Consider the following 22,477-nt stretch of genomic DNA (forward strand, 5'->3'; position numbering starts at 1 on the left):
CATACTTTATTCTTAACATTTCTAACTGTAGAATGTTTGTCTTGAGGCCATTTGTCTTTGGTTTGTCTGAAACCGATCAACAAATGTGACTCTGATCTTTTCTAAACATTGAGGAAGAATTTGGCCTTAGTTTTTTATTTACACTGTGGAACCCAAATGAAAAGTACCAAATACAAAACAGCTTTTTCGGTCTCAATTTCATAAATTAATACTACTGCAAAAGGAAAATACACTGATACCAGTGCATTACAGAGTTTAGTTCTAAAAACAGCATCCTAGGGGTGTCTGGAAAAAAAAATCTAGAACCTGTAATTGCCTGTCTGAAGTGGCATTCTGATTGCAGTTTTTGTGTTTTCTTTAGGACTATCGGACAAAACCTTTTTGCTGCAGCGCTTGTCCATTTTCCTCAAAATTCTTCTCTGCCTACAAAAGTCATTTCCGGAATGTCCATAGTGAAGACTTTGAAAATAGGATTCTTCTTAATTGCCCCTACTGTACCTTCAACGCAGACAAAAAGACTTTGGAAACACACATTAAAATATTTCATGCTCCAAATGCCAGCGCACCAAGTAGCAGCCTCAGCACTTTCAAAGATAAAAACAAAAATGATGGCCTTAAACCTAAGCAGGCTGACAGTGTAGAGCAAGCTGTTTATTACTGTAAGAAGTGCACTTACCGAGATCCTCTTTATGAAATAGTTAGGAAGCACATTTACAGGGAACATTTTCAGCATGTGGCAGCACCTTACATAGCAAAGGCAGGTGAAAAATCACTCAACGGTGCAGTCCCCTTAGGCTCAAATACCCGGGAAGAGTGCAGTATACACTGCAAGCGATGCCTTTTCATGCCGAAGTCCTACGAAGCTTTGGTACAACATGTCATCGAAGACCATGAACGCATAGGCTATCAGGTCACTGCCATGATTGGGCACACGAATGTGGTGGTTCCCCGATCCAAACCCTTGATGCTAATTGCTCCCAAACCTCAAGAGAAGAAGGGCATGGGACTCCCACCAAGAATTGGTTCCCTTGCTTCTGGAAATGTCCGATCTTTACCGTCACAGCAGATGGTGAATCGACTCTCAATACCAAAGCCTAACTTAAATTCTACAGGAGTCAACATGATGTCCAATGTTCACCTACAGCAGAACAACTATGGAGTCAAATCTGTAGGCCAGGGCTATGGCGTTGGCCAGTCAATGAGACTGGGTCTAGGTGGCAATGCACCAGTTTCCATTCCTCAGCAGTCTCAGTCTGTGAAGCAGTTACTTCCCAGTGGAAATGGAAGGTCTTATGGGCTTGGGTCAGAGCAGAGGTCCCAGGCACCAGCAAGATACTCCCTTCAGTCTGCTAATGCCTCTTCTCTCTCATCAGGCCAGTTAAAGTCTCCTTCCCTCTCCCAGTCACAGGCATCCAGAGTGTTAGGTCAGTCCAGTTCCAAACCTACTGCAGCTGCCACAGGCCCTCCGCCAGCCAATACTTCCTCAACCCAAAAATGGAAAATATGTACAATCTGCAATGAGCTTTTTCCTGAAAATGTCTATAGTGTGCACTTCGAAAAAGAACATAAAGCTGAGAAGGTCCCAGCAGTAGCCAACTACATTATGAAAATACATAATTTTACTAGCAAATGCCTCTACTGTAATCGCTACTTGCCCACAGATACCCTGCTCAACCATATGTTAATTCACGGGCTGTCTTGTCCGTATTGCCGTTCAACTTTCAACGACGTGGAGAAGATGGCAGCGCACATGCGAATGGTCCATATTGATGAAGAGATGGGACCTAAGACAGATTCTACTTTGAGTTTTGATTTGACATTGCAGCAGGGTAGTCACACTAACATCCATCTCCTTGTAACTACATACAACCTGAGAGATGCCCCAGCTGAATCTGTTGCTTACCATGCCCAAAATACTCCTCCAGTCCCTCCAAAGCCACAGCCAAAAGTCCAGGAAAAGGCAGATACTCCTGTCAAAAGTTCACCTCAAGCTGCAGTGCCCTATAAAAAAGATGTTGGGAAAACCCTTTGCCCGCTCTGCTTTTCAATCCTAAAAGGACCCATATCTGATGCACTTGCACATCATTTACGAGAGAGACACCAAGTTATTCAGACGGTTCATCCGGTTGAGAAGAAGCTCACCTACAAATGCATCCATTGCCTTGGTGTGTACACAAGCAACATGACCGCCTCGACTATCACACTGCATCTAGTTCACTGCAGGGGTGTTGGAAAAACCCAAAATGGCCAGGATAAGACCAATGCACCCTCTCGGCTTAATCAGTCTCCAGGCCTGGCGCCTGTGAAGCGCACTTACGAGCAAATGGAGTTTCCTCTGCTGAAAAAGCGAAAGCTAGATGAGGATGTCGATTCACCTGCCTTTGAAGAGAAGCCTGAAGAGCCCGTTGTTTTAGCTTTAGACCCAAAGGGTCATGAAGATGATTCCTATGAGGCCAGGAAAAGCTTTCTAACAAAGTATTTCAACAAACAGCCCTATCCCACTAGGAGAGAAATTGAGAAGTTGGCGGCCAGTTTATGGTTGTGGAAGAGTGACATTGCTTCCCATTTTAGCAACAAAAGGAAGAAGTGTGTCCGAGATTGTGAAAAGTACAAGCCTGGTGTGTTGCTGGGCTTTAACATGAAAGAATTAAATAAAGTCAAGCATGAGATGGATTTTGATGCCGAGTGGCTGTTTGAAAATCATGATGAGAAAGATTCCAGAGTCAATGCTAGTAAAACTGCTGACAAAAAGCTCAACCTTGGGAAGGAAGATGATAGTTCTTCAGACAGTTTTGAAAATTTAGAAGAAGAATCCAATGGAAGTGGTAGCCCTTTTGACCCCGTTTTTGAAGTTGAGCCTAAACTCCCTAATGATAACCCAGAGGAACACATACCGAAGGTAATTCCTGAGGAGGATTTAGAAGCTGAGGAGAAGCTAGACCAAAAAGAGGAGAATAGTTCAAAATACGAAACTATTCATTTGACTGAGGAACCAACTAAACTAATGCATGATGCTTCTGATAGTGAGGTTGATCAGGATGATGTTGTTGAGTGGAAAGACGGGGCTTCTCCATTTGAGAGCGGGCCTGGATCCCAACAAGTGTCGGACTTTGAGGACAACACATGCGAAATGAAACCAGGCACCTGGTCTGATGAGTCTTCCCAGAGTGAAGACGCGAGGAGCAGTAAGCCAGCTGCCCAAAAAAAGGCTACCATGCAAGGTGACGGAGAGCAGTTAAAATGGAAGAATAGTTCCTATGGAAAAGTTGAGGGGTTTTGGTCCAAGGACCAGTCACAGTGGAAAAATGCATCTGAAAATGATGAGCGCTTATCCAACCCACAGATTGAGTGGCAGAATAGCACAATTGACAGTGAGGATGGGGAGCAGTTTGACAACATGACGGATGGGGTAGCTGAGCCGATGCATGGCAGCTTAACCGGAGTCAAACTGAGCAGCCAGCAGGCCTAGGTGCCAGGTGCCCCAGCATCAGAGACATGCTGCCAGCTGGGGTTCTGTTCTCCCTTCCGTCTGACTGCAGAGCTTATATTCTAACTGGTACTGCCTTTTGAGTGCTGGGTCATAAGGCTTGTGTGGACATGTGGCCGCTGCAATCGCGGTGGTTATTTCTGAATATGTGACACATTGTTGGCTGATCTTGCTTCAGACCTGCTGTGACAAACACAGTGACTAAATGTGAAAAACCAATAAGCTGGTGGCTCACGAACGCACATGAAGAAAAGCAGAGGTTTATTTTATCTGCCTTTTCAACATTTCTTTTCCTCTGTAAATGTATGGTTGGATGTCTTTGAGAAGCCCCCGATTCACATGGTAGTGTAGGGCCAACATACAAGCTACCAGTTCAACGTGTATAGTAGACTTTGGGAAAAATCGATTTTTTTCTTCATGTATTCATTCTGAATAGTTGAGATGTATATTTGTACAGTCTTTTAGACCTCTTCAAGTGATGCTTATGATATTGTTATTGTGTACCCATCATAGATTTGTTTCTTTTTTTAGTGTTGCCCTTGCTGTGTAATAAACGCTATATCTAGTTTATCTAGCAGAAGCTTGAAACTACGCTAGTATGGACTTTTGGACAGACTTAGTTTTTGCACATAACCTTGTACAATCTTGCAGCAGAGGCCAGCCACATAAAGTATATATCTGGACTCTCTTGTATTATAGAATTTTTCTTGTTCTGAATATCCTTGACATTACAGCTGACAAAAAAAAAAACAAAAACCACCGGTATTTCAGATCTGTTTTCTGAAATCTTTTAAGCTAAAATCACATGCAAGAATTGACGACTTTGCAGTCACTAATTTTGACACCTTTTAGATCTGTATAAAACTGTGTTGTGTTAAAGCAGCAAACAAATGAGTGCTGCATTTTGGATATTTAGTTTTATCTTTAGTTAAACACCACCTTGGTGTATTCATTTATACCATCTAATATATGACACACTGTTGTAGTATGTATAATTTTGTGATCTTTATTTCCCTTTGTATTCATTTTAAGCATCTAAATAAATTGCTGTATTGTGCTTAATGTAAATATTTGCTTTATTACACATGACAGTCCTGTGTCCATTATATTTTGTGCCATTTGATACCCTGGCTCTCTTTCATCAGAGATGGAAGCCACAGTCACCAAGCAAACTTGTGGAAAACCAAGATCTGCTATTTGCAGAAAAGAATGCTTTCTCTCAAGGCACCTGTTACAAATTCTTTTGGTCTTTTTTCCTCCCCCTTCCTCCTTTTTACCTGCTAAAGTAAACATCCTTGAGTTTTTCAGTTCCCCTTTTGTTAAGGAGAAGAGCCTGCTTATATATGTAAATGTCTTAATGATAAAAGGATGTAAACATAAATTGGCATTGATTTGCAAACAGAATCTTAATGCCCTGGTGTTCTTTCTTCTAAATGAAATAAATGTTAGTTTTCACCTTGTAATGGGAACAATTGTACTAAACAGGCAACCACACTCTGCCTTTGTTATAACTGTCTTGACCATCTTGCTATTAAGAAAAATAGGCTTTGGAGATCACACGTTTGGAGGGCTGTCAAGATGGAAGGAGGTGGTGTATTTATTTTGCATAGATTCCCCAAGAGTGACTTGTACTAAAGAGCGGAAAGTTACAAGGAGGCAGAATTAGGCCAGCATTTTCCACAATTACAATGATGGGATGCTCCAACCCATGCAGAGGCTGGGCAGTCAGTCACCTCTCAGGGATGCTGGCCTAAAAAATTCTGCAATGGTTGATTTCCATAACTTCTAAGACCCTTTCCAAAAAAACTTAGAATGCTTTTGTTACTGAAAGTAAGAGAACTGACCATCCTCCCCTATAACGTTAATGCTTCTCAAAAAGAATACAGGAGAAAATGCTGGAACTAGAAACTTTTAGAGTATTTGGGGATGGCATGGAGCTATCTGTTAAACACAGGTTATAAATTCTATGGAGACCAGTGACTATTTGGGACAGGATGTCCCCAAATTAAGACACTACAGATTACCAAATATGGAAAAAACTATGGCATTGAGAGGTCTGTTTCTCTTTGGGACAGGAATACCAGCTGAATTTAAACCATCTCACATTTGTTTGGAAATTATTCTGCCTTTAATTAACAGGTGGGAAGAGCTTTGCCTGGGCTTATGAGTCCTACATGGAGGACTAATGAGATGTGTGCAAAGTAGCAGGGGTGAAATACATTCCTGTTTGGACATCTGAGCAGAGACAGATGAGTATGCTTCCTCACCACCTTGCTAAGTGGTGGGAGTGGGCCTTTCTGGCATTCAGAAAAGGGTTTAGCCACCTAAGAGTTGGAAATAAAGATTCCCAACTGGAAATGTTGCAAAAGCCCTAAAAGTGTCTCAATAAAAGCCATTTTAAAAGAATGTTGTTGCTACTGTTTGCTTTTGGAAAAATCTGAAAATCACTTAAAAGCTGTGGCAATCTGCCATGTTCTGATTAGAGAATGTAACTGTAGGCTGACCAGTTCTCCTGTAGATCTCTGTTCTGACAAAGCAAAGCATAAGTCCTTATTCCAGAGAACTTGTCTTTTTGCCTTTCAGTTCTCTTGCGGCAATGAGTTCCAGAGTCGGACTGGCTAGGACTTTGGTTTTTCTCCCTTTCCAGCACATAGGAGCATTTTCATGCCCCATGTTTGGTTCTTGTCATTGAGGGATACAAGCAGACATCTCTTTTTCAAGTCGTTGTTTGTCCCCTCTTAAGATCCAAGCACAAAGATCGGCCCCTTTTGTTGTCCTCTAGTTGTGTGTCTATTTGGTCCAAATGCCTGCCCATTTAGAGAGATGCACACCGTTTCGGAAATGAGTGACGAGTGCCAGGTTTGAAAGCTCCTTTGGATCTACTGAAGACTGATGAATTCCTTGTCTGAAACACTTCAGTAGAAGGAATTAAACCTGCTTCTTGTCAAGTGAGTACTGCCATACACAGGAGCAGTTCCTCCTCAGACAACCACCAGCACTGAACTTGTGATGGGACCCAGAAATCATCTCTAGATGATTCTGTGCCACTGAAGCTTGCGAACCACTTAGCTAGAGTGACAGAAAATCTACTTAAGTAGAATATATTTTACGGAGTTATCAGGCCAGCCTTCTGGCCCGCCCTTATCTACGCATTGTGACCCTTATTTCTACCTGCCCTGCTCATTGGGTTGGTAGCAGTTGCAGGCATGTTTCACCACAGTGTCACCTTTGTGCAGGAACAGCTCAACTGATAAACTCCCAGAAGACTGGAAATAAGATGAAGATGCTGCGCCTATCATTCTGAAAAATAACAGCAGAGACAAACTCTTGACAGTGAGTCAAGTTTTAAAATGAAGTATCTCTACCAGCAACTAGTAGGTTGGGCTGAAAATGGATCCAAACTTGCATCAAAGGAGGGTCACCATTTGGTAATTCTTTTGGATCTTGCTACTTTCCAACACTTTAAATATTACTACTTGAACATTTACTATGATGTGAATATAGTGAAGTTGCAACTTAGGTGAGGGTTATGTTCGAAAGTCAGCATATAAGATGAAAGTTGCATATGGTCAAAATTAACTCCCAGAGAATCTGCAACTCATTTCAAAGTGCTCCAACTAAGGACATGGGAAAGAAGGTCCATAGTCCCCTTGAGGGCAGACACCTGGAATAAAGGGCAGAGTCTTCTACACTGTTGAGTTTTGTCTTTTGTGTTGTGTTTTTCTGAGTACAATGTTCATGCATCTGTGATGCAAACCCTTCCCCTACCACAGTACATCATCTGCCCTATTAGAAAGGTGTAAGTCCATTTACACCTAAAGAAATATTTCTTGCTTTAAAAACTTTGCTACCTTTATTAATGTCTTAGTAGTAAGTGACACAACACGGATAGCCTAAAAAGCAAATTGGACACCTTTTGAAAACACAGCAAGTGGCGAGCTTCCTGCTAGAAATAAAAGGGCTTTTCCAATGTACTTGATGTACGCATTGCAGTGGCTGCCATCTAGACTGGAGCAGAATGTGACAGCTGTGTACAGGAAGCAGCCATCTGGGAGTCTGGGAATTAAAAGTAAAAGCCTGCCTTGGAGAGTGCTAAGGAAGAGAAGGAGGAGACGGCTACATGACTTGCATGTTGCCTCTCAGTCTGCCAGCCAAGCTGTACCAGCATCCCCGGGAAGAGGAACGGTGGGAGCCTCAGAACCCTCTCGAGGGGGCTTCTCCCAGGCAAGGGGCTTGACCACCTTTCCTATGAACGCTAAATTTTTCCTAAAAACCCCCACAGCTCAAGGCACCTCATGAATACATATATACTCAACAGGCATTTTCAGAACATCACTGAAACGTAGTTCCTGGAACTCACTGTAGGACACTAAATTCCAAAACAGTCCTGCCCTACCCCACCCCCCAAAAAAATTCCTGCAAGGGAGTATTAGCTCCGGGTTTCAGGTGTGGACATGAAGGCTCAGAGAAGCTAAGCAACTTGTCCGAGATCCCAGCAGAAAAAGGGGAGATGCTCACTTGAACCCAGATACCGGATTCCATAGCCACTGGTATTCCCAGCTACACCAAGCAGCCTCGATCTTGGCTGAAGACTAACCTCGTAAGAAAGGCTTCCCCTGCTGTGAATGCTAACAGCCCTGATCTCTAAACCAACACATTGTTCTTTCACTGGCCCACACTCGATCGCACTGCCATCATCATGATCTTTTGCCACATCTGCCTAACAACTGCATTATTAGTATGTTTCAACTTCCCTTTTCATAAAAGGAAGACTATCACTGAAAAGAGGAAAACTAGCACAATTTGCCATTAATGGAAAACTCGTTGCCATCGAGTTGATTCTGACTCCTATGAGATTAATGGAAGGTAACCATAAAAATTAATACAAGAAAAATGAAATATTATTACTAAATTCTTGCTACCTATCACTGCCTGCTGAGGGCTATGAGCCTGACACCTGCTCTGCTTGTTCAAAAGGGATTAGAGTGGTGTCCAGGGCATGTTGTTAGGTGCTGCAGAGTCAATTTTCAACTCATGGCAACCCCGTGAGACTGAACAGAACTGTCCCATAGGGTTTTCTAGGCTGTAATCTTTACAGGAGCAAATCACCAGGTCTTTTCTCCCGCGGAGCTGCTAGGTGGGTTTGAACCACCAACGTTTCAGTTAGCAGCTGAGCGCTTAACCACTGCACCACCAGGGCTCCATCCAGGGCATACTGGCACCAAAATGTGCCTTTCTCCTAGACCCAGCAACACTGAAAGAGCTGGATGAGCCTCCTCTCAGTGTGACTCTCCTAATTAATGCACGTCGGTGGCCCTGGGATGGGAGTCCAGAGACGGGGCCCCGGATCAGAGTGGTTCTCAAGAAGTCTTTGCCTATCACTGGTCAGCCAACTTCCTTTACCAGGCATTGGACCTATTTATCTTAATTAGGCTCTTTCACTTGCAAGTAACAAGAAACCCAACTCAAATGACTCAATAAAGGGGAGTAGGGTAACCGTCTGGGCCTGAGTAGGGCAGGCTGCTCCACAACATCACAAGGGCTCAGGCTCTCTGTCTCTGCCCACCTGCCACCCAGAGGACTGCCTTCATCCTAGGCAGACACCTGGTGTTTGTAAGATACTTCCAGTTCACATACTCAGAGCTTCTCTCCCTCTCTATTGAGCAAGAAACCTGAGCTCTAAGCCAGCTGGACCACTGCTGAACCAGTGCCTAGGGCTGAAAGGCTTCGGCCAGAGCTACCGGGTCAGGATTCCTCTGACTGACGTAGGTCAGAACCCATCTCTGGAGCTGGAATCAATTCAATCCAAACCAGAGAAGGGCTACCTCCACTCAGGGAAGCACGGAACGGTTGTTGAGAACCTCCACTCCTCAAATGAAACCTTGCGCAGTATGTGAAACAGATAAAAGCGGGGTTGCTCCAGCTGAGGAGAGGTAGCAATTCCTCCTTGAAAATGTCTTGACTGGTGGTCTTTGAAAACCAATCACCTGGGGAGCTTTAAAAACCATGCTGTCGGACGGTCCCTCCCCCCAGAGATTCTGATGTAATTGGCCCAGGTGATACCAATATGCAGCCAGGGTTGAGAATCGCTGTTTTAAAGAGACCAGTAAGTGAACACGGTGGCAAAAAGCATGGGCCTTTAGTACATTTGCTAACAGGGGCTTCCTGTATAAGACCATTTATTTTATTTCCCACCATTCAACAAACACCTGCCAGCCAGCCTAGGAAGAACCACCCATCTCTACACTCAAATGCAGCCTGTATGTAGAAAACAATTTTATGCGAGTAAGCTAACGCCATGCCCATGGAAGCGGCAGTCAAGAAATCGAATGACGTACAGCATTGGGCAAACCTGCTCCAAAAGACCTCTTCAACGTTCTAAAAAGCAAAGATGTCGCCAATGACTAAGGTGTGCCCGACCTAAACCATGGTCTTTTCAATTGCTTCATATGCATGAGAAAGCTGGACAATGAAAAAAACACAAAATAATTGAGGCATTTGAATTGTGATGTTGGCAAAGGATACTGAATATACCACGGACTGCCAGAAGAACAAACAAATCAGTCTTAGAAGAAATACGAGAATGCTCCTTAGAAGCAAGGATGGTAAGACTTCTGCTTGCTTACTTTGGACACGTTATCAGTAAAGACCAATTGCTAGAAAAGGACATGATGTTTGGTAGAGAGTCAGCAAAAATGGGGGAAACCCTCAATGAGATGGATTGACACAGTAGCCAGAACAATGGGCTCAAATATATCAAAGATGATTGGATGGTGCAGGACCAGGCAACATTTGTTATGCATGAGGTCACCATGAGTCAGGGCCAACTCGACAGCCACTAACAACAGCAAACAAGCTAATGCCTTCATGTCTCCTTGGTTCACAGGCAAGAGGGAGACCGGGGGCCTTAGCTCACAATCCTTACTCTCTGGGTGGAGCCACCACTGCAACAACACTCAGCTTTTGGTGAGGTCAAAGAAGACAAGAACAAACCTTGCTCTTGGGGCCACTCCTCCACATCTCGCCTCTCATGAGCCTCAGCCCTGGCTCCTTCCGAAGTGTAGTGCTGATGAAGCCTTTGAAGGTTGCATTTACAAGGCTGCACCTCCCTGGAAGATCCAATTAGGAAGTCTTCCCAGTGGAAGAAGCTGACCTCCAGCAGTCAGGCTAAGCCGGCTTACTTCTTCAGGGGACAGGTACACAAAAAGGTTGTTTAATCTGACCAAATGCATTGTCCCCTGTAGTCCTCCCCTTAACTCCTTCCTCAAGCTGTAGTCACCCCACGGAGTCACCAAATCACTCTCTGCCAGAAGTCCCAGCCAGAAGGCAGAGGCAAGCCTCCGACCCACCACCCCCTCCCCATCTGCCTGCAGGGCTGAAATGCATCAGCTGACTATTACTGATACGAATTTTGATGCTTTTGAGTCCACAGCCAGCCCACAAACTCAAGGGGAAATTCTCCTCCGAGGAAAGGGAACAATGCTTCTTTGAAAATCTTTTGGCTGATAGTCTTCTTCGAAAGCAGTGATTCCCAGTCCCAGCTGTGCACGGAAACCACCTGGGGAGCTTTAAAAGCTAGAACTGTCGAGGCCCCTCCCCCAGAGATTCTGATGTAATTGGCCTAGGGTGTGGCCCAGGTGATTTCAATGTGTGGTCAAGGTTGAGAACCAGTGTCCTAAGAAGGCTCATGAGTGAACGCGGTGGCAACAAGCATGGGCCTTCCCCTGATCTATATATTTGCTACCAGCGGCTTCCTGTATTAGACTACTTTTCTAGTTTCCCCATTCAACAAACTCCTGCCAGACAGCTGCCCAAAGTCAAAATTGCTTTGAACTCTTCCAAACCCAAAGACAGTTGTACCCTTGACTACAGGACAAAATTAGGCTTTGCTTTCAGAAAGCCCATTACTGTAATCAATTCTGACTCATAGCAACCCTATAAGACAGAGTAGAACTGCCCCATAGGGTTTCCAAGGCTGAAATCTTTATGGAAGCAGACTACCACATCTTTCTCCCATAGAGCGGCTGGTGGGTTCAAACGGCTGACCTTCGGTTAGCAGCCAAGTGCTTAACCGCTGCACCACCAGGGCTGCTCCTTGCTTTCAGAAGGGGAGGAAAATTCCTCGATGCCTCTAGCTGCTTGGGTCAACACCTCATTCTGAGTTTTTGTAATCCCTGTAAGTAGATACCTCTTGGAGTGTCTGCCTAGCCTCTAACTCCCTCTCTGAGAACTCTTTCACTCCAAAAAGGAGTTTTTATCATGAATGGATGTTGGATTTTGCCAAATGCTTTTTCTCCATCTATTGAGATGACCATGTGATTTTGTCCTTTATTCTATTAATACGGTGTATTCCACCAATTGCTTTTCATATGTTAAACCAACTTTGCATTCCTGGTCATGGTATATAATCCTTGTCATACGTTGCTGAATTCAGTTTGCTAATATTTTGTTGAGGATTTTTGCATCTATATTCATGAGGGATACTGGTCTGTAGTTTTCTCTTCTTGTGATGTCTTTGTCTGGCTTGGTGTCTGTCACCCCCAAAAGAAACAGCTTTGGAAAGCACACATTTATATAGCAGAACCCCACTTCCTGGCCCCAGGGAGTTTGGAATTGGGGCACAGAGAAGCTAGCTAGACTGCTGGTTGCTTGAATTGCAGTGATGTGAACTCAAGGCCCCTGCAGCTGCTTCTCCCCCATGTAAAGCTGAAACACAGCTACATCTCTTCATATCCTTGGAATAAATTCTCACGGCTTTAGGGTCTCAAATGCAAATGCTCACAGGGGCCAGGCAGGTGACATTAATAAGTGATTTCAATACTTCACCGAAGAAACTTGGAGAGCACTGTTATTGCTGTTGTTGTTATGTGTGTGGAGTTGATTCTGACTCATGGTGACCCCACATGTGCAGAGCAGAAATGCTCCATAGGGTTTTCAGTGCTGTGACCTTTCGGAAGCAGATCATCAGGCCTGTCTTCCAAGGAGCCTCTGGGGTGCTCAACTACTAAACAAAAGGCTGGTGGTTCGAACCCACCCGGAAGCTTGCTGAAGAGCATAGGCCCCCTCTAAAGCAATGCAGCGTACTCATTGTTGCCTGGCAAGAAAGTGAGCCCAGTGCTGTCAGAGATTCCAGTTTTCCAAAAGAAACTGGAAATCCAGTTCTTTATGTGGACTGTCCTAATTTTTAAATGCTGGCAACTGATTTTAATTGGACTTTTTGAATAGATAAAAAGCAAAATATCAAGAAGTATAAAAAGGTAAACAGTGAAAAGTCTACCTCCCACCAAAACAGATATCCACGGTTCCCAAGTCCTTATTTATCCTTTCAGAGAATCCTTATGCCTTTCTTTTTTGCACAAATGATAGCATACCATGTATACTTTCTGCAGTTTGGCTTTTGTATCTTGGGGATATTTCCATACCAATTCATAAAGAATTCCTAGTACATTTTTATAACTTCATGGTAATCCAAGGTATGGATATACTGTAATTGCACCAATCCCATAATGACGGACACTTAGGGTCTTTCCTGTCTTTTGCAATTTCAGTGTGTAGTGAATAATCGTGTGCACTTATCTTTTTTCTTGTATGTGTGAATACTGGGAGGCTAGATTCTTAGAGGTGCAATTACTGGATCCAAGGACCCATACATTTCTAATGCTGATAGGTACCACCAAATTGACCTCCATAAGGAATGTTCCTAATTTTAACTCCCACCATCAATGTGTAAGAGTTCCTGTGTCTTCAAAATTTCATCAACACTCTTATCAAAGTCTTTAATTTTTGCTAGCCTGTAAGGGAAGAATCTCAGAGTAATTCAGTATTCACTGATCCAGGCATACAATGTGACATACGGATCTCATTTTATTTTCCCTGGTTACCTAGTTTTCTCAACATGAAAACATTTAAAAACATCGTTCAGGCCAAACCAAACATTTCTGTCACCCAGATATAGCTTGTGGACCACCACTGTGAAACCTCTTGCTTTGACCACAAAGCTAACATCCACTGGGAGAAGAGGTGCTTGACCAAAGAGCCTTGTTCTAATTACAATTTTCAATGACTGTGCTACTGATGTCTATGTCCAACAGGAAGCACAGAAGAAAAACAAAATGAATGAAAGAGTGCCCAGTCCTAGGCTGAAACGGTACCCTTGCAACAGGTTCCGGAGCCTGCTGAAGTCATTGGTAGAGGACTTCATGTATTTGATGGTCAAGTCCAACACTTGCTTTAAAAAAGTGGAAATACACCAAGTCACTTGCCACAAAGGCAGCGCCTCCAGGATATGTGCGTCTCAAAGCACTGAGGTCCGGGCACTCTTGGGGGGCCTCTGTGTCCTGGCCTTCCCTCTCCTTACGTGTCTCCAAGGGTCCCTAAAAGCCAACTGTTTGGCATTGCAACTCCTGGGAAATTTACAACAGCCAATTCCAGGTCATTTGTCATCTTATCCCCATAGATGTTCTCATGCAACCTGTCCCCTCCTCACTCAGGGAAAAAGTCCCTAAAAGAATCCAAGGGCAACTAAATGTAGGTAGCTAGCTGGACTTTTAGCAGCTCTCATCCTTCTGTGGCTTGTGTCTTACTCTAAAATTTTACGGCATCCCCTAAGTCACTTGCTGTTGAGACTCTTCGGGGCCGCTAGTCAACTGAGAAACACAGCAGACAGTCAGACCTCCCCGTCAAGTCCAGTCACCACCACAACAGCTACCCGTTACCAAGTTCCCATTGCCAGGCCCTGAGCCAAGCACTCACATGGATCATCTCATGCCATCCTCACAACAACCCAACATGTAGGTGCCATTATTCTCTCCATCCTACCGAAGAGGTGGCTGGGCTCAGAGAGGTTAAGCAACTAGCCCAGGGTCACACAATCAAGATGTACAAGAAATGACACTGCCACCCAGGCAGGCTGACCTCAGAGCCTATTAGCTACCAGCCACAGTCCAGTGGGTCTCTAGGAAACTTAAGCTGCTGAGGCTCGATCACCTAACATTCGCCTGCACCTCTCCCTGCCCCTGGTTCAGGACCTGGAAAAGAAAGAAGCCTGGGGGTCTCCAGCTATCAACATACACTCGTCTCCAGGAAACGAGGGACCTCAACCTTCTGTCTGAAAAATTAACTGTCCACTAAATCTAGGCTCTCCTTCAGCACATCGGGCCATAGTGAGCATCTAAGCTTCCCTCATTAGACAGTCCCAATCAATACAACACAGCCATGAGGATTAACGACCTACAGCTATGCACAGCAACAGGAATGTGTCCCACAGGCACAGGTCGAGGCAGTGAAGCCAGACACAAATGACGGCATACTGCACGTGCATACTCCACACATACTTCCATCCATACTCCACCCCCCACGCCCAATAAAATACTCCATCCATACAAAGTACAGAAATCAGCAGCACCAGTCCATACCATTTGATGGCAGGATGGTGTTAGCCTGGATGGAGGTGGGCAGGGAGAATAGTGACTTGAAGGGAACCCAAGAAGCAGTTGTAGGTGCTGACAACGTTTGTCTGCTTCTCTCTTGATCTGGGTGAGGGCTACACAGATATGTTCTGTTTGTAAAAATTCAGTAAGCCACACACCTAAGTGCATCTTTATATAAATGATACTTCCATAAAAATTTACAAAAATAATCTCAACAGAAAAACACTGACTCTTTGTAAAATGCTCCATCTTTCAATCCCAAAAATTGCCCTAAGATTGGCAGGATTCAACTTTTCCCTTGCTTTTCTACTGCTATCTTGCCTGATTCATTATTTTAGATTTCCTTGAAATTCTAGTGCAGTTCTGCCGATCAGTCTTGTGCGTGTGCGTGCGTGCGTGCGTGCCTCTTCTTGGCTCTGAGAGGAAGTCCAGAAAAACCAGAAATAGCCATCACAGGTCTGAGGAATCCGGAGTGTCATCTTCGCATCAGAGGAAATGAAGGTAAACCTACCTCTGAACACCCTGGAGAATCCTAATGACCTCTGAGCTCTTGCTGGCAGTCAAACGGCCAGAGCTGCTCCCTCCCTTCAGGCCAGGGGACTTACAGGAAGCATATTCAGAGGGTCAGGAGAGGGTCCTCCCAGAAAACATTCACACAGAGTCAAAAGGAGACAATTGTCCCCCCTTGTTCTGACACCCAGACCACGCATGACCTCTTGACACCTTTATTGAGATGATCCGTGGGACCAGTGGGCACTGGGGTCTGCAAGCAAACAGACCAGCACTGATGGACCAGAAGCCCCTCAGAGACAAAGGGAAACCCGAGTCCCCTGTCCGTCAGCCACAGTGGTCAGACCTGACGGCCTCCTCCCCTTTTAAACAGCAGGCAGGCGGAAGCCCAACGCTGGTGCAAAATGCCTTCTGCAGCTCATCTCCTAGGCCTCGCCACACATGGACACCAACTGCTTCTCCAAAGCCCGTGGCCTCAAGTGAAGCAAGGGAGGGAATTAAAAAAACAAATCAGCAACAATAAAAAAAAGAAAACCCCAAGCTGCTCCATATACACAACCCCCCGCCGCCCGACATCCGTGCTGGGAAAAGCACATGGCTCACAGACGCCGGGGGCCGCTAAGGGGCAGGACGCTTCTCCTCCCTGTCATCCACAGGAAAATAGTCCTCGGTCCTGTACAGCGTGGGCAGCTCATACCGACGGGGTGCTGGTGTGGACAGTCTCTGAAATGAGAAAAAATGAGGGGCTCTATCATCGATTCGGAGTGCCTGGGTGGCACAAACGGTCAAGCACTCAGGTACAAAGGGAAAGGTTGGTAACTCTGGTCCTTTCAGAAGCACCTCAGAAGAAAGGCCTCACCGTCTACTCCCAAAAGTCACAGCCTTGAAAACTGCAGAGCACGGTTCTATTCTCACACGCGTGCTGTCACCACAAGTCAGGACCGGCTCGGTGACAACTAGTTTGATCACAATTTGAACCCACTTGTTCTCTGACCCAACAATACCCATTCCAGGAATCCACTGTGTGGGAGTCACACTGTGTGTGAACGAAGGCTTCCACCTGAGTGTGGCAGCGGGCCTCCCCTCCTGAAGGAGGCTAATGGTCATGGGGGCCCATCTCCACAAGGGGCAGAGCTGGGTGTGCTGACCCAGAAGGGGCTTCAGGAGGAAGTACACAGAAGAGGCTGAGGGCATGCAGCGCCCACACCCCGTGTGTGGAAAGGGGGCCTCACACCTCCATCTGTACATGCCACAGACGTCCCAGCAGTCAGGGCCGGCACAGTGGCTGCGAGAGACCTGGTGCCTCTCACTGGGCATCCATCCATCTGGGCCGCCTTGAGTTGTTGCCATCTGCATGTGTTACTTTTTCAGGAAAGCATTTTATGAAGTGCTTACTTGTTTCTGGTTTGGATTTTTGTTGAGGGAGTTAGAAGGGGAGTTTTCCACTAGGCAATCCTCCCCAAGCTCTGATTTGTGAAGCAGCACAGGTTACACATGCAGCTCCAGGAAAGCCCAGCGTCACAGAGAACCACCGAGAACAGCCCACTGCCGCCTGGGCCCGCCCGAGAGTCTCAGGTAACTGGTCTGGGCTGTGGCCTAGACATCTGGGTATTTCAAAGCCCTCAGGTGATTCCCATGTAAAACCAAATTTGATGCCCACTGGAGGAAGGAGGGGTCTGCAAGGCTGCTGCTCCTTGGGGGACCCAGCCGGGAGATGCGTAGGTATGTGGGGCTCAAGGGATACAGAGGGAGGAGTCCTTTCTGTATGGCTCCTGCCCCTGTTCCCATGTGCCCCGTCCCCCTTGCCTCCCCCCTCCCTCCAAAGCTCCCTGAACATCTCCATCTCCAGGCCACCTCTGCCCACTCCAGCCCCATGGCCCAATTCAGGTGGCCCCATCTTCAGCGGCAGTCAGACCTCCCCTGAAACCTTCCCCACTGACTCCAGCCCTGGGTGCCAGGGCCAGACTGTGGGGTTCCAGCACCATGCACCTACTGCACTCCCCGCACCGCATGCCACTCACCCCTCCCACTGTGCCTGTTCCCCAGTGACACCATGGCCTTCACCCCACTGTGAGGTGGGGAAACGAAGTTTCCATCCACTTAACCACTTTTGCACTGAGGTCCATGCTGTGCCGGGCCCCACTCTGCACACCAAGGACACAGCTGTGAGCAGGACACCAGTCTCAGCCATCACAGGCTTGCCATTGAGTGGGGGAGACAAATGAACACATGGAAGAAAAAGATACCACCAGGTAGCACCACCATGTGACAGGGGCTAGTAGCAGGGAGACACAGAGGTGGGGCACCAGAAGAGGCACCTGGCTATCCTGGAGAGGTCAGGGAGGCTTCCCAGAGGCACAACCATGCAGGACCTCAACCACCCCCACAGGAATTAGCCAAAGGAAGGGGGTGGAGGGTCACTGGGAGGGGTGGTGTTCCAGGCTGAGGGAACAGCATGTGCAAAGTGCTATGTGGTGGGCTTGGGGAACTGGAAGAAGTCAGTCTATAATCGGGCCAGGTTAGAGTGTAAACCAGGGCCAGATGATGAAGCTCCTGGAGGCCATGCTACTCCTAAGAGGTCCAGGGAGCCTTTGATGCCATCAAGCAGGAGAGGGTATGTGTGTGTGTGTGATTAGATGTGTGTTTTAGAAGAGCAAGACAGAGAATAGACTGTAAGGGAGAGAGGGGAGCCAGGGAGGAAGCTGTTGCAGGTGGCCAGGCATGGTAAGAGTGGCTGGGTTTAGGGTGGTAGTGGGGGCAGGGATGAGAGTGGATGGATTGTAACACCTGAGCTCCAAAGCCCTGGAACCTTCCACCACACTGAGTCATCTCTTGTTGCAGAGGGAAGCCATGGAGGATTTTAAATAGGCAGAACATGCTCAGATGTCTAGGGATCTCAAACCCCCTATGCCACCACCTCCACCCTGAAAAACCAGGATGGGCTACTCGCTGTGGCCAGGAGTCAGTCTCGCAAAGGTGCAAATGGAACATTCCATCCAGTCAACCGTCAGTCAGCCACCCTTAGCTCATCTCCCTTGGGGGAGAGCGTCCCATCCCCACCTGCTTCCTCTTCTCCCAGCACCTTCCCGGGCAGCCTCCTGGCCCTGCGTATTGGAGGACACAACTCACTCTGGTCGCACTGTGATCAGAACACAGCTGGGAAATGAAGCTATTTTTAAAAAGTCACAAGATACACCTCACAGCCAGACGGATGTGATTTGTGGATAATCCAGTTTTAGAATATCTTCACCATTTCTCTCGAGAACTGGCCATTGTAGTAGCAGTTAGAAAACGTAACATTCCAGTGGGTGATGATGGTTCAAAGGCAGTCCTCTCATTCTGACACATGACCTTGGGGACAAAGAGCATTTTGTGGCCCTGAAAAGACATGTCCCTTTTTCTCCCAACCCTTAGACCCAGGCATGGGAGGGGGGGTGGCAATGAGGGGAGCCAAGGGCCAGTGGCCAGAGCCATGTCCCTGCCCAGCTGGGGCAGCCTCTGCTGGTTCTGCTGTGCCTCATCCCAACCCATCCATGTTCTTTCTTAAAATGGTTCTACCAATGGTACAAGGCTTTTGCCTCCTCCCTCCAGGATACAGACTTCAAAATAGGAGGAAAATAAATATAATTATGAAGGCAGCAAGGAGTAGTAATAAGAGACCCCTAGCAGCTTCAGCCACCACTGTCAGTTTGTCAAACTGTGGTGGCTTGTATGTTGCTGTGATGCTGGAAGCAACGCCAAATTCAGCAGGGTCACCCACGGTGGACAGGTTTCAATAGAGCTTCCAGACGAAGACAGACTAGGAAGAAAGGCCTAGTGATCTACTTCCAAAAATTAGCTAATGAAAACCTTATGGATCACAACAGAACACTGTCCAACTCACTTGCTTTGGGTATATCATCAGGAAGGATCAATTGCTGGAGAAGGACACCATGTTTGGTGAAGCAGAGGGCCAGTGAGGGCAAGGGGGCCCTTGGTGAGATGAACTGACATAACAACAGACTCCAGCATGCCAGCAATTGTGAGGATGATAATGAGGCAACATTTCCTTCAGTTGTACACCGTGAAGTCAAACTCGACGGCCTCTACCTATCTACATAGCTATTAATTTTAGATGTAATCATATCTTTTAAGCAAAGCTGACCTGGTTGCTGTCACCTACAACCAAGAGTTCTGCCTAAGACAAATAAGAAGCCTCAGTGGTACCAGTGGGTGCTTGAATCAGCGGGCGTGGGACTGGGCACATGGCTGAAAATACCCAGCCACCCCACATGCTATGGGGGGGCAGATGCCCTCACCCAGAAGGCCAAGCCACATCCTGGCTCACTGTGATGCCAGAGACCCAGCCCTTCCACAACTACTTTCTCTTCAATTCTCACGCCAGCCTACAAGGCGAGGAGTTGTCCTGTGTATGAGAGATAGCAGGAGCCAGGGAACCGTGGAGCTGGTTCCACTCAGGCCTGTCTGGCTCCAAGCCCAGCCCCTGCCCATCGTCCCACAGGGCTCCTGCCGTGAACCCGAGCCAAGTCCTTCCCTCCCACGACAGAGCCCAGGCTCACCTGCAGTCTTCACCCTTGGGAATCTAGAGGGGACTCCAGAAATGGCCACCTCCTGCCACCACAGCTGGTAATAAAAAGACCCCCTCACACACCGAGACCCCTCGGGGGGTCAGCCAAGTAAGCGAGGAGTACCTGACTGAGCTGACAAGAGCCTGAGATTCCTAGAGGTGACGGGTAGCCCCCACGGCAAGAAGCCTCCCTTTGCAGCCTGCAGGGGCTCTACCACCACAGGAAAGCGCTAGGCACCAGAAACCTGACACCCTGGTCCAGGGCTCAGCTCAGCCCACATGCTCCCACTCTCTCACAGACACACGTGCACAGGCACACATGCGTGCACGCACACCCCATGTCCTCACCCCTAGCCTGCCTGACCCTCTTCTGGAAGAGGGGCCTGCTGGGGCCTCTGGGCCTGGGACGCTTTCCCAGGTCTACCCACACCCCCACGTCTCCCCACTTCCACCCGGGACATTTGAGTTCCTAAGCCCACAGATCAGACACGTGTGTGCTTGGCCTACTTCATGGGTTTTTAAAAAATGGAGTTAACTGCAAGTATCTAAAAATCCAGAGATTCCCATAAGAAAACGAGGCTTCCAGCTCTCTTGGTAAACCACATGCTCCGGCAGCCCTGGGCCCACAGTCCCACGTGGCCCCAGCTGGCTGAGCTGAGAAGCAGCTGTCCCTTAGACAGCAGGGGGTGGGTGCTCTCCTGTTCGCCCCAGGCCCACCCAGCCACTTCACATTTCTGAAACCTGCTCCCGGCAGATGCCTTAGAGTGGGTCCCCCATCCTCACAATCCACATCCCCAAGCTGCTCCTCTTCTGACAAAGATCCCAAATGCCTGTCACAGCACGTTACAAGAGGAAGCCTCAGCTCTGGCCTAGATTCAGAGCCTCTTCTGAAGCCCACCCCACCCATCCCCCGTCAGACCACCCCGTCTGCTCTGAGCCCAACCTGCCCACCTCAGGGCCTTTGCTTGTGCTGTGCCACCGCCCACCCCTTCAACTCCTGCTTCCAGAAATCCTTCACAGCCCCATGTAAGCCCCACCCATCCCTGCATCTCCCTCTGGGGAAGCTCTCACTGCACATCCCCAATCCTAGATGGCTGGCTGTTCAGGTCAGGGTCAGTAAACTCTTTCTGTAAAGGCTAGACAGTAAATTTACTATTCGAAGGTCTGCAGGCCATGTGGTCTCTGTCGAAACTTCTCGCCTCTGCCGTTGTAGCACAAAAGCAGCCATTTACCAGTTACTGTCAAGTCAACCGGAACCCTGGTGGCACAGTGGTTAAGAGCTCAGCTGCTAACCAAAAGGTCAGCAGTCTGAATCCACCAGCCACTCCTTGGAAACCATACAGGGCAGATCTACTCTGTCCTATGGGGTTGCTATGAGGTGGAATCGAGTCGATGGCAACAGGTTTGGTTTGGTTTTTTGGTTTTTGGGTCAAGTCAACTCTGACTCATGGCAACCCCATGTGTGTCAGAGGAGAACTGTGCTCCATAGGGTTTTCAATGGCTGATTTTTCAGAAGTAGATTGCCATGGCTTTTTTCCGTGGTGCCTCTAAGGTGGACTTGAACCTCAAACCTTTCAGTAAGAAGCGAGCGTTTGTACCACCCAGGGACTAATTCAAACGATGCATTGCATTGGGCAAATCTGCTGCAAAAGACCTCTTTTAAAGCGTTAAAAAACAAAGATGTTGCTTTAAGGACTACTGACCCAAGCCATGGTGTTTTCAACTGCTTCATATGCATGTGAAAGCTGGACAATGAAAAAAGGAAGACCAAAGAAGAATTGATGCTTTGAGTTATGGTGCTGGTGAAGAATACTGACTGTACCATGGGCTGCCAAAAGAACAAACATATATAAACATGTCTTAGAAGAAGTACAGCCAGAATGCTCCTTAGAAGCAAGGATGGCGAGATGTTTCACCACCTCCTTTGGACTTGTTATCAGGAGGGACCAGTCTTGGTAGAGCAGAGGGTCAGCGAAAAACAGGAAGACCCTCAACGAGATGGACTGACACAGTGGCTGCAACAATGGGCTCAAGCATAACAACAATCGTGAGGATGGTGCAGGACCGGGCAGTGTTTCGTTCTGTTGTACACGGGGTCGCTGTGAGTCAGAACCGACTCGACGGCACCTCACAACAGTAGGGACTAATTCAATGATAGTGACGGTGTGTAGAGCACGGAGCACTCAGCCCACTGCAGCCCTCAGGTTCACAGGCCCTACATGCTCATAGCCCCTGACAGAGGAAGAAACTGAGGCTCAGAATGATCACCGAGCTGGGGACTGGCAGAAATGGGATTTGAACCCAGGCCTGCTCGGCTCCAGGATCTGAGCAGCCCCAGCACTGCGCCAGGCACAGGTATTCCTGAGCTGAGCTAAATGTGCCTTTAGCCTCTGCTTTCCAGCCTTGGGACCGAAGAGTTCCCCTTCCAGCCCACTCAGAGATGGCAGCCTTTGGTTGGCCTCTGGCCTGCAGACCCATATGTTT

The 22,477-nt window shown here is 47.2% G+C and overlaps 2 protein-coding genes across 5 annotated transcripts in view; one reads left to right on the forward strand and one right to left on the reverse strand.

Moving 5' to 3' along the window:
• Window positions 1-4,549, forward strand: part of ADNP (activity dependent neuroprotector homeobox) — a 28,972-nt gene extending 24,423 nt beyond the window's left edge. For all 3 annotated transcript variants that reach the window (XM_004370243.2, XM_023742948.1, XM_023742956.1), the window contains one exon: window positions 362-4,549. In XM_004370243.2, the coding sequence (XP_004370300.1) occupies window positions 362-3,469 (3,108 nt within the window). In that variant the 3' untranslated portion in view covers window positions 3,470-4,549. The remainder of the gene's footprint in view (window positions 1-361) is intronic.
• A 6,343-nt stretch (window positions 4,550-10,892) lies between these two features.
• The window catches only part of BCAS4 (breast carcinoma amplified sequence 4), a 66,028-nt gene continuing 54,443 nt past the window's right edge, over window positions 10,893-22,477 (reverse strand). For both annotated transcript variants that reach the window (XM_004370545.3, XM_023742965.1), the window contains 2 exons: window positions 16,030-16,149; window positions 10,893-15,900 (listed from right to left, as the gene is read on the reverse strand). In XM_004370545.3, the coding sequence (XP_004370602.1) occupies window positions 16,045-16,149 (105 nt within the window). In that variant the 3' untranslated portion in view covers window positions 10,893-15,900; window positions 16,030-16,044. The remainder of the gene's footprint in view (window positions 15,901-16,029; window positions 16,150-22,477) is intronic.

The sequence above is a fragment of the Trichechus manatus genome, unplaced genomic scaffold, assembly GCF_000243295.1.
Source record: "Trichechus manatus latirostris isolate Lorelei unplaced genomic scaffold, TriManLat1.0 scaffold00008, whole genome shotgun sequence".
NCBI classification, from domain to species: Eukaryota; Metazoa; Chordata; class Mammalia; order Sirenia; family Trichechidae; genus Trichechus; species Trichechus manatus.